Source organism: Antrostomus carolinensis, unplaced genomic scaffold, assembly GCF_000700745.2.
Source record: "Antrostomus carolinensis isolate BGI_N321 unplaced genomic scaffold, ASM70074v2 scaffold1296, whole genome shotgun sequence".
Taxonomy (NCBI): Eukaryota; Metazoa; Chordata; class Aves; order Caprimulgiformes; family Caprimulgidae; genus Antrostomus; species Antrostomus carolinensis.
In genome coordinates, this window is record NW_010320953.1 from 1,683 (window position 1) to 14,070 (window position 12,388).

At 39.2% G+C, this 12,388-nt stretch overlaps 1 protein-coding gene across 1 annotated transcript in view; it reads left to right on the forward strand.

The window, feature by feature from the left end:
* Positions 1–1,223: 1,223 nt before the first annotated feature.
* POLQ (DNA polymerase theta) overlaps positions 1,224–12,388 on the forward strand; it is a 50,953-nt gene continuing 39,788 nt past the window's right edge. Inside the window, exons 1-5 of the mRNA XM_029085378.1 lie at positions 1,224–1,402; positions 2,481–2,611; positions 4,025–4,181; positions 8,470–8,578; positions 10,351–10,570. Coding sequence (XP_028941211.1) covers positions 1,333–1,402; positions 2,481–2,611; positions 4,025–4,181; positions 8,470–8,578; positions 10,351–10,570 — 687 coding nt within the window. The 5' untranslated portion in view covers positions 1,224–1,332. The remainder of the gene's footprint in view (positions 1,403–2,480; positions 2,612–4,024; positions 4,182–8,469; positions 8,579–10,350; positions 10,571–12,388) is intronic.

Genomic DNA, 12,388 nt, shown 5'->3' on the forward strand with positions numbered 1-12,388 from the left:
TCTAAATTCCTCTTGGGAAGCCTGTTGTGCTTCATAGCATACTGCTGTTCTCCTGATGGTGCTCAACTTCTTGTTTAGTATTTGTGCAGTACTGTGATTACACAGAGTGAAACAAAGCTTTCAGAGCTAAGCTATATATATATATATATATATTTATATATTTGTGCAGAGGAGAATGATCATGCACCAGTGACAGCGAGGTTGGGCTTAAGCTCAAGAAGGCAGTTGGAATTTTTAGTATGTTGAGTGTGAAAATACTGGCTGCTTATGCATGCTAGTATTTCTGATCTAACCTGCCTTTATGCTGTCAGCAATGGTGGGGAATTTCTTGTAGAATTTTTTGAATGTGCCAGTGGAAGGGTGGGGACAGCAGAGCCAGTACACACCATTACTTGTTTTTCATCTCTATTTGACAAGGTCTTTCACAAAATGCTGTTATGGGAACTACATAGTTGTGGGTGTTAAGGGAGGGGCATTACTGTGGATCAGAAACCTGTTCTCTGTCTCAGATGAGAAAAGGGACAAAAAGTTCAAGTTTTCTTAATGCTTTATAAAAAAGGAGGAGGAAGGGAGGGAGAAGGCAATACCTATAGCCATCACAAAATTATTTAGGGTTATAAAGACAAGAAATAAGCAGCAAGGAACTTAATTAAGCTAGAGAAACTGGCAATGTGGTGGAGGTAATAATCAGTGTTGATAAACTGAAGTACCACGCATTGAGCTGCTTGTTCAGTTTATGTTGTTTTTTTAAATTGATCCATAAAGCAAGAAAAAAGACTGTAGGGTTCTGTAATCTGTAAGGATTACTGAAGTCTCTGTAGCAGTAATGTAAAAAGGAAACATTCTGGAAGAGGATGAGATGGCAAATACATTGTAATGCTGTTATATTAATCAGTGTGAAACTCTCTCTTTGAGTATGTATTTGGTAATGGCTGTTATGTCTCGAAAGCAAATATCAGAGTGAGAGTTTGGTGAAGAAATGATTTGAATGTGGAAAAGCTTATAGGAGGAAAAATTGAAAAAAATGTCAGGGGATAAGAAGAATGATGAAACATCCATAGGAAATATTGAAAAATATAGGGAAGACAGTGCCTTGTTACCTTTTCTCATAATACAGGAGCTTGTAGAGAAGTTTGACCTTTAGGTATATAACCTAAATGACCTCAGATTCAAGGATGATACTTGACTTTTAATTTTTTTTTATTTTCTCCTCCCAAAGGGCAATATCAGCGGGTAAATGTTCCTGAAGACCAAGCAGACAAGTTGCTCCTCGCAAGCTGGGGTCTTCCCAAAGCAGTTCTGGAGAAATACCACAGTCTGGGAGTAGTACAGATGTTTGAATGGCAAGCAGAATGCTTAATGCTTGGACAAGTTCTGGAAGGGAAGAACCTAGTTTACTCAGGTATGCAAACATCTGACAAAACCAGTCCCCCCCTAACTTTCCCAGTGCCATTTACAAGAACAGATTGGTGTGTATCTGATCTGGCAGATAAAAAGGGCAAGATCCTCTTTTTTTCTGGAGAGACCCCATTAAGGTCTGTCCCATCGCTGTACCTCAGACCTGGCTTGATGGACTCCTTTCCAGGTGTGAGAAGAGACTTTTTTCCCCACTTTCTCTGTTAATGTTCCTTTAGAAACTGATAATTAGGAGTCAGTTAATGCTGACTCTCTTTTTTTATTACAGACTATGTCAACCAGGAACTGAATAACAGCAGTTTTAGATATAAATACTTTTGAAAATGTTATTTACTATCTAATTTTTCCAGTTCCTTTATAGTGTCTCTTCACTTAGTAGGGAATGAGGGGCACAGAAGAAGTAGGACTGGGGGACCAGAAATTTGTGGGAAATGACATCTTGGGTGTCTACTCTCCATGGGAAGAAGGTCCCAGAGCAACACTGGGAGGATGAAGAACTTAGAAGAGGGATGGGTGGTTTTCTTAGGCTTGTATTTGAGTTTTATTTACTTGGTTCCAGAAGACTCTGGGTGTGATTGCTGGGTAGTGGCTGACCCTCAGTATGTGGCATCTCTTCCACAGTTTTCTGTGGTTGGTAGATGGGAAACAGCAATGCTCGCCAGCCAGGAGGGGTTAATATAGTCATGGGCTAGGTCAGGAACATGGTGGCTGAGGTCTCCTGTCCAACTAGGAAACTGTAGTGGGTTTTTTTGTTTGGTTGGGTTTTTTTCCCCTTGCTTATCTCTGAGCTGTTGTTGCTTCTGAAGCAGCAATGAGAACAGCCTTGGTAGCTTGGTGGAAGAGGCTAGAAGAGAAATACTTTACAGTCTTCTTGACCTTTATGGGGTTAACTGCAAATATGGTTGTGGCTGTGGGAGAGGGGAATTATTTGAAGAGTCCTGCCCCAAGTAATCCAGTAACTGCTTTCTATGCTAGCTTTATGATGCTTGTTCCTTGAATTTTTTTTTTAACCTTTAAAAATTAATTTAAAAAACACAACTTTTTTTTTTTTCTTCTTTCCCCAGCTCCTACCAGTGCTGGAAAGACTCTTGTTGCAGAACTGCTTATTTTGAAGAGAGTCCTGGAGACTCGTAAGAAAGCTCTTCTAATTCTTCCCTTTGTCTCCGTGGCCAAGGAGAAAAAATGTTATCTGCAGGTAAGTAGCATTCAAGGAGGATAAATTTATGGGTTGTACGTATTGGGTCACATTTTTTAAACAGCAGAAGTTTTTGCATGGATTTGAGGAAAAAATAATTTTCAGAATTGTTTCAGGAAGGATTTGTAGATAATTTAAAATTTGCTCTTTTTCTAAGTTGTAGATAAAAAATGAAAGTTTTAACCAAAAAGGAAAAATTTTGGAAAAATTTTAATGCATTGATTAAAACATTTTATTTCAGCTTTGACTTTTAAAGCGTTCTTGCTTGCATTTATTCACAAATTTTATAGTATACAAACTTTAAAGGAATTTTCTGATTGGAGATTGTGTCTGAAAAACTACAAATGGAAGGTGTCAATGTTATCTGAAAGGATAAAAGGATGTTTTTGTGATGTTCCACTAGAATTTTGTGCCTTTGATTTCACTTTGACTTTGCTAAAAATATATTCTGACAGAATGTGGTTATGTCTTGGCTTCCTCACCCCAGCTATTTAAAAATAAAATTACAGTGGGAACAGTCTTTTTAAAACAAAAATATTTTTTCTTGAAAGACTGTCATATCAAACATTGTTTCCATTAGCTAATATGTCAAAGTAACAATAATTACTAAGACCAAATACAAAACTAGCAGGCCTTTTTGTTATTGTTTCTGACATTTAAGACATTTTGGGTGTTAATAAGCTGAGATGATACCTTAGCCACGCACATAGCTATGAAATGCTGCAAGCTGAGTGCAAAACTACTTCATAGTGATTGATAATGGAGACATGCTTTTGCTTTAATCTTGTAAAGCTGGAGGATTATTGATGGTGTGTTCTCCTACTCCTGGCCTAAGTTTTGGCTGTAGCTGCACATACTTGAAGTCATATGGTATCCTCCCCATCTGGTTCAAACATCGGTACCTTTTGTTAATGCAATGTGTAATGTGCCAAAGCTTTGGCACTGCAGTAATAAGCAGTGGAAGAAAAAAAGCCGTTGACTTTCAGTGGGAGATGTGACACCTTTGTGTTTGGGGTCCCACATTTGGCTTGTGCCCAGGATTTCTCAGGAGCAAGGCTTCTTTGTATGTAATGCACTGATACTATAAACTGCTGCACTGTGTGTTCTCTAACCTTTTTAATAGTGAACGTTTGTATACAAAGCAGTGGTCCCCATCTCTTACTCAGTTATGTACCCTTTATCCTGCAGTGTGTGCTGTGTGGCTTCTGCTTTGGAAATAAAAAATGAAAGCGAGGGGGGAAAAAAAAAAAAGTAGCAGTAACTGGCTGAGCTGTGGCTTTAATCCGATTAGTTGGCATTATAGGTACTGGAAATTGTGGCTGTAGGATGCAGGCTTTTATGTGATTCCAGCAGGTGTTGGTCAGAGTTCAGAGCTGTAACCTGGGCATGACATTCTGTATCTTTGAAAAACAGGCCCTTTTTCAGGAGGTGGATGTGAGAGTTGAAGGCTACATGGGAAGCACATCTCCTGCTGGACGTTTCTCTGCCCTGGATGTTGCTGTCTGCACCATTGAGAAAGCCAATGGTCTAATCAATAGACTAATAGAAGAAAACAAAATGGACTCACTGGGTAAAATACTAAGGCTTGACCTTTGTGGGGATGAGGTTTATTACATACTCTGAGTACATGTGAAATCATGGGATACTTTGTATTTGCTCAGTTCTGTATGTGACTCGTATGCCACATAGGAAAACTAAGAAATTTTTCTTTCTCCAGAAATGCCTCTGATTTGGATTTAGGAAGGCAGTCAGGACTAGCCTGTGTAGCTCAGCAGCTGGGATGAGTTGGTAGAAGCTGCAGGTTTTAGTCTGTCTGACATGGGTGACAGTCCAGGGGCAGTGATTAGCTGTGGTAAGCAGTGATTCCCATAGCTAGCAAATATCTTCTAGTTAATGAAGTTGAATTGAAGGTCTGGAATATGTTTGAGTTCAAGAATATATGTATGTTTATTTGTTTTGCACAGAGATTTTGACATCCATGGTTTATCTTCACTTAGCTCAAGGAAGAGGAGGAGTTTTGTTTGGTGCTCATCTGTGTCTAGATAAGTGGAATGAGTACACAGAGCTCCTCTGGGTAGGCATGGTGACTAGGAGGGCTGTGACATTCATTTCTCTCTTGTAGTTTGCTCAAAAGCCCTCTGTCCTTGTAATGTAGACTTCTGGGTCACTGTGGCCCTGATCACCACAGGATAATGGTAGTATTAATTTAGTGTTTGGGAGGAGATATAAAACCTGAAGAAGCCCTCTGTTTCCAGTGTGTGTTTGGGGAGAGATCTGTTTTCCTAGTGCAGTCAGAAGTTTGTTCTTCTCTTTGTTTCCCTGCTCAGTGAAGCTGTATCCAGTTACATTTTATACAGTGATCCCTCCCATCTTCACTCTGCTGTGTAACATAGCTGGTTGTTATTTTAAGAATATAAAAATTAGAAAACTAGGTGAGTATCAAACTGCTCTGAGACCTCCACCTGTGAAACTACTGTCCCATGTGCATCTGGCATCACAATAGTCTGCAGCATTGCATAGCAAAAGCGTTTTTTTAAACACAAGAGAGAATGAAGAGAAATAAAAGCTTTGCAGGTTTTGTCAGAGTGTGAGATCATGGGATAACACATTCATACCTGCATCTGTAGGGGCTCGACCACCATGAATGGTTCAGACTGGTTGTGCAGCATTTTAAGCTCATTTGAATTGAGGTGTTTGCAGTCCAGCCCGATTCTTGAATGTGTATCTTTATCCCTTCCCTTGCAGTAGAACTGGTGATCATGCAGTTAGTTATTTCAGTATATGGCTATTTAGGTTAGGGGTTTTTTTTCATTTGTTTTAAATAGGGTTAGTCTGATCCTAGGTCAGCACCCCATAAAGCTGTACTGCCAGTGTAAGGCAGAGCATGGGGTCATGGTGGCCATGTTTATGTTGGCTTGGGTGCCTTGGAAACATACTCAGTATACTAAAATATATTGTTTAATGATATCATCTTTCAGAAGCTAGAGGTATGTCAGATCCCTTTGGTTGGTACCTCTAGTCCATCCCTACATTTTGTTGTGCTTTTTAAGATAAATGTGCCTGAGAAGAGTCATACAAGTATAACCAGCCAAGCGATTACAAGATTTGAGTTTGAATATGTGTCCTCAACACCAGTAACTCCTTAAAGCATGATGTTTTCCTTTCACCATTTGAAAACACCTCTGCTGCAACCCTCCATTTCCCTTCTGCCCCAGTATGACTGTATAACTGAGATAAGGGTAAAAATGTTTGTTTGTTTGTTTGTTTTTTCATTTATATGCTTATTTGAAATATTTTTTGAGTTGAATTTGAGTTTAAAAATCATCTTTAAAATAAGAAATTGACAAATTTTCTATTTGGAGATAAATTTTCTTAAAAGCTGCAAAATATAAGCGTGAGCTGAAAATGCCAGTTTAACAGTCACCTAAAGCAAGCTTGTCTGAAACTGCAAGATTGTACCTCATCTTCTAATTAATTCTAAATTTAGACTACTTTGTAATGAGGGTGTTTTATCTTTTGAGATGAGTTATTTGGAGATGACTGCAATTCTGGCTGGATTCCATCCCAAGCTTGAGCTGTTCCTTTTGTTGATGTCAACCCCCTGCTGATAGCTCAAGTTGCTTTTGGAAATTGTTGAGATAAACTGAAATACTTTGCCTGGCAGAGCTCTCTTTGCTGTATGAAGCAGTTAAAAAGCAATTTTGTGTTGCTAATTATTATATAATGTGTGTCAGTTTTGAACATCCAGGTACACAGAAGGTGGTATTCCTCTTGTTCAGTCTTTTGACACTGGTGCTAAAGAAATTTTTAGGAAAGTGAATTAGAGAAGAATCTGCTGCCTTCTCAACATGTCAGCTGGGAATGGATTTGTAATGTGCTGTTGTGATACTTGTTTCTTTTCTTAATTTAAGCTTGAAATGAAAAGAAATAAATTATTAGTAGAATTGTATTAAAAAACCAAAACAAAACAAATCCTCTGTGCCTGTCATTCAGAACTTTTTAGTTTTAAACAGGTTGTGGACTGAAAGCAGCCTAGTTATTCTACAGTAAACTTGTATGGTAGCTGTTGGGTGCTTTTTAGTAGATTTTTTTCAGCAGTCTTCTAGGGTCACACCTAATTTGCAGACAGAAAGAGGAGACTGAGGCTCACCTCATTTCCAGTAGCAGTGCAGTATGACAAAATTCTGGCCCCAACTTGCACTCCTGAGTTTGTTGTTGAGTAGAAAACACCATTGCACGCTGGGACCTGTAGTTCTCCCTGGCTGCAATTCCATTTTAAAATAAGGATAGCTTTGTGAAAAATATCAGTTGCTTGATTGTTCCTGCTGTTGCTATCCCAGTGGGTGTGTTCTGAGCACTGCCTGAATAGAGGAGAGCACTGGGCATGTGCTCACAGGCTGCCAGGGCAGTACAGTACATGGGTTTAGTGTGGGTTTGAATCTGTCCTATAGCTGAGTAACAGCAGAAGGTATAGGACAAGTGGCCCATGCAACCAATAGTGGCATTTCCTGTGCTTTGACCTGTAGGTACCACTAGTGTTCTGTGCTTCATTTCAGGAAGTAAAATGTGTTCCTGCTTGGCACAAAGACTGGAAAGGTAACTTACATGATTTTTACGTTGGTAGATAACTGATTACACTGTCCTGTCTCAGCGGCTGGAAAAAATTAGGCAGACTGTTGTACGGGGAAGCAGGAAGAAGCTTTTTCTGGCAGCTCAATGAATATGTATTTAGTGACCAATGAATTACATTTTTTACAAGCAAGCACAGAATAGAGGAAATATAGGAAGACAGAGGAGCTGGTTGGGTAGGAGTTTGTAAAAGAGGCTGATGAAGTAGTGCAGCACTCTTTTCTTACTTAAGTGGCTTGAAAGAGAAGGAGAGAGAAAACAGACGGAGAGAGAAGGAACATACGTAGGAAGGAGAGAAAAAAAATGAGAAGGAAAAATAGCATTGAAATAGATAATATAAGGTCACATTTGCCCTGAAGCTCCTGCTATTTTAGCTGTACCAGGAAGATATTACATAGCTGCACCAAAGAGGAAAAAAAATTCCACAGCAGCAGAACTAATGAAGCCTGGTGTCCTCTGTGCCCTGCTTTTTTTTGTTTAACCTTCCTTCATCCTTTTTCATGTCCCTGTGACCCTATCAGCTGGCCAGAAGGGCTGGCTAGTTGAGATGTATGTAGGAGGTGCATTGGATGGCTGAGTTTTAGTGACCCTATGTTTTCTTCTCAGGGGAGACCCTAATCAGGTCTGTTGTCTCCAGCTGCTGATATTCAGAAAGCTTTTTAGACATTATTCTTTTAGCCAAAGCTAAATAGTAGAGCTCATTCAGATTTCGTTACTGAGGAGATATAATAAGAAGCAGGCTATGCCACTGTAATTACATCTGCTCAAGGGTTTGTTTTTTTCCCTGACATTACTGTATTAGTAAGGAGTGATGTTTTTAAGTAAGATAGTGACGTCAACAAAGATTTGACTAGCTCATTTGGGTACTGGAATGTTCCTTTCTAGATACTGGAGCCTGAGGGTCTTTACTTGCAGAGAGGTTACAGTATAGATGCTGTAGTGCTGTGTTTGGTGGCCAGACTAACAACTCAGCATATTTATTTTTGCTTTTTTAAAAGGTGATTGTGTGTGTGTGAGATTGTGGGGGGCATGAAATGTCATGGCATTGGTCATAATTTGTCTCTCTCAGAAGAATCACTGACAGAAAGAAGCCATAGTGGTGGTAGTGAGCACAGCTGGATTTGTGAATATAAATTTCAGTTCATCATTTGGAATATGAAAGGATGGAGGCTATTTGTTCTGAGTTTGGAGTTTTGTCCCGTATAACCTGAGTGCTTCTCTTTTAACAGGAGTGGTGGTTGTGGATGAGTTGCACATGCTGGGAGACTCTCATCGAGGATATCTGCTGGAACTCCTTCTGACCAAAGTTAGATATGTTACGGAGAAGGCTGCAAAACAGTGGGTAGACCAGAATATTTGTCTTTTACTGCTAAATTGTGGGTGACTTAAATATTTTGTTCTCTGAGTGACTGGAAATCTGGGTTAGCTCCAGGGCTTTTATGAGAGTGATGACCTAGACTATTTTGGTTATAAAGATCTCATCATACCACCTCTCAGGGGCCTGCCATTGTAGTCAAAACCTCTTTTCCTCGTGGTTTTCAATTTGTGTGCTACTATGGGATTCATTCTCTCAGGAAAAGAAATAAGGCTGAAGTTTTCAGTTACTTTTTTATCATATTCAATTTTTTAAAAAAACTTTGGATTTCTTTTAATGTTTTTGCTAGCTGACTTGCCCTGCTTAATTTTTCAGTTTTCATGGAATGGGAATGGGGTATTTATCCTACTGCAACGTTCAGGTGTTGTAGAAGAGTGAGCGTGCTGTTAGCTTGTCGGTGGTGAATTGATCAGAACACTTAAGAGGATGTGCCAGTACTCTGCTTAGTTAGCACTGCTCAGGGTGATCTGTGGTTTTGCTTATAACATGCAATGGCCTGGTGGTTGCATGGTTTCTTGCCTGTAGCACAACTGCTTGGACACTGGGGAACAGATTAAAGGTTTCAGAAGAGCTTTAGAGGCTTTTAAGAATTCAGTATCTAGATCCCCAGTTCCAAACTGTCCAGTGGCTCCATTGCAAGCGTGGGTGCCTTTACTTCTCCATCAGGCTTTTGCAGACCCAGCCAAAATTCTGCAGCAGTTTTTTGTCTGCCCCAGGCAGAGAGTGTGTTGTAGAGTTGGAACTTTTTAAATCCTTGAAGGTCAAAAGTTACTTCAAGGGGAGAAAAGGTGAAAAGTTGCTTTAGGGGGAAAAATCTGCAACCTATAAGGTATAGCTGTACTAGCAAATGCTTGAAGAGCTTGGGTAAGAGAGAATCTGCCTTTCTACATCTTCCTTATTTCTATCTCATCAGTGACTCTAGTTTATGTTCCTATGTCTCATCTTTGCCAGGATTACCAGGATCTTCTAAGAAGGTTCAGGCTGTTTCTGAGCTCACACTGATTTGTCAGACCTTTTTATTTTTTAAAGTCTCAATTTTTTGCTTGGTGCAATGCAGATGAGTAATTTTCAAACATAGACTTAGGAGCATAAAACATCCCCTATTGTGTGGAGGTAAAAGCCTGAATTAAAATATACATTTGGGTATCTAAATTAATGGTTTGTGTTTTCAGGTCTGTTAAGAGTCCATTACTTCTCACTGCCTTCTCACAGATGCTGTTCAGCACTTTGAGAACTGAAGCTGCTTTCTTCTTTGCTGAACTAAGGGCTTTGGTTCTCAACTCAAGGAAGACCTTAGTCTACTATTATTTGTACTGAAATTGAAACAAATGGAAGTGTTTTAATGAAGGCATTTAAGCTTAGAAAGGCTTCAGTGGAGACTGAATCATTCCTTTATTTCCATTTTTTTTTGTTAATGGCAAGGAAATAGTTGATTAATTCTTTGTTTTTCAGTTTCTCCAAATATGCAATCAGTTTATGGCTGTTGTTACTTAAAGAAGCTTAAAATTTAGGTTCAAAATGACAAAAAGTTGAATTATCTTGTTATCAATGCATAACCTGACATTGTGTTTACCAAGCGTAGCGGATGGCTTGCTGCTTTGTCAAGAAGTTGAAAAAAACCCTTTGCACTTTAGATGCTGGAAGGAAGTAGATTGTATTAGTTCTTCTAAATCCTGTTTTCCAGAACAGTAGTGTGTGTGGTCACTAACTTTCATTTTCTTTTAACCACTTCCAGACAGGCAAAGATGACCAGTCCTGGTTTTGGTGGGATACAGATAGTAGGCATGAGTGCTACCCTCCCTAATTTGGGACTCCTAGCCTCATGGTTAGATGCAGAGCTGTACTGTACAGATTTTCGCCCTGTGCCCCTCAAGGAGTGGGTGAAAATTGGCAGCAACATTTATGACTCCTCCATGAATTTAGTGCGAGAATTCCAGCCCAAGCTTCAACTGAAGGTAACAAAACTCTTGAGCAGTGGCTTTGGGATAACACCTGTTGTACAGCTAAAGTTAAAAAGACAGCTACTGATATGTTTTTAATTTTTTTTTAATAGATGTCATTCCCAACTTTATTGTTTACTTCATAGATTGTATGCTCAAACTGAGAACAAAATTTGAGTTTTTTTGTCTTCTACTGATTTAAACAAAAAACAAAACACTCACACTCATGAAGTTCTTGAAGTTTCTTGAATCCGACTTGAAGACAAAGCTGACTTTGCAGTTATCTTGTTTCTGAGCACTTGACAGGTATAAAGAATTTGGTTCTGCTCTTACCCACCATCCTATCTTTTGTCCTGTAATCTACTTCACTTTCATAAATGAAGGTAATTATTTCCTGGTTAGGCCAAGGAGTTTGCATTGATCATTGGGAAAATATATTTGCATTAAAATCTGGTATTGAACCTGCTTGCGTTAAACTGCTAAATGATCTAATTTTGTCAGTAATTAGAAGGCAGATGTCCATCCTGATTCTTCTGAATCTGTTTGCAGGATTTAGTCCTTTTGCACACTTGAAAAGGATATGAAGAGTTAAGGGTAACATACTCTAACGATTTGGAAGAACCAAATGGGTAGAAATGGGAAATTTGCACTTCCTACTTGTAGGTTCCTTTTCTGTGGAGTCTTTGAAGGGTGAATTCTCTCCCCAGTTCTTTAAACTGCTCTGTGTAATACTAGTGTAGTAGTTGAACAATATGGAATGAATGCCAGCAATATTTTGGAATATTTTGCTCCCAGTTTTTCTGTGCAAACATTCTGTTATCAGTAGCATCGTGGCACAACAAAGAATAGGGATCCTGGAAACAAAAGGAAATGTTTGTGACAAGAATATCTAGAAGCTTGCTTTTATGTTGTCATGTTGAGAAGGTGATGTTGCATCTCCTTTTCTGGGTATTTTTTGAAATAGTTGTTTTGGATAGGTACAAAATTAAGTGAGAGGAAGAACTAAAGTAGGCTCATGACTCAGTTTAAGGGAATTTTATAAGACCGGGTGATCCTCTTGGGCTTGAAATCTGTTGCTGGGCCTTCAGACTTCTGTGCCTCAAACTGGACCAGGAGAGGAGACTTGATGACCTCACCATTTCTTCTGAATTTTGCTGAATCCTTACCAAGCTTTTGATGTGTATATGCAGTTCCTGCCATTGCTCCCCTGTTTTTATTTGCATTTTAATACTTTATATTTCTTACATACACCTACCTTTTTTCTCTTCCTCCTTTGGCCTGCTTGCTGCAAGAGAATCTGGCTTAGCCAAGCAAAACAGATCAGTTGCAAGAACTCTCTTGGGATCTTAAAACCAAAAAGGCAGGCTGTAAACAGTAGTATTTTGCACGCACATCTATGTAAGTATCCATAAAAGCCTTCTGCTGTGCTCTAAATGCTTGCAGTTTTCAGGCAGCAGGGCCTGCTGGGTGCATCTTATTGGGGATGCTCAGACTACTACATCTCTTGCTTGTAGTTCAGATATCCGAGTTGATAAGTCTTCTGTAGTTACTGTAGAAGGATGTTTTGCTTTGGTGCTCTTCCTAGTTCTTCCCCACTGCTATTAGTCACAACATGGAGGTTGCAGTGATATTTTTAAAATTTTTTTTTGTGTACTGTGTGACCTTCATTCAGAAACAGATTTATGAAAAGCAAGGTGCAAAACCTTAGATTTATTCATGGGTAACTCTAGGGCTGTCCTCAACGGTGTGGTCATGCTAGTGCTTGGACTTCCTAAACCAAGACAGAAACTAAGATAACAGTGCTCCATCTTCTTTGTTTGCCCCTCTTTCTGA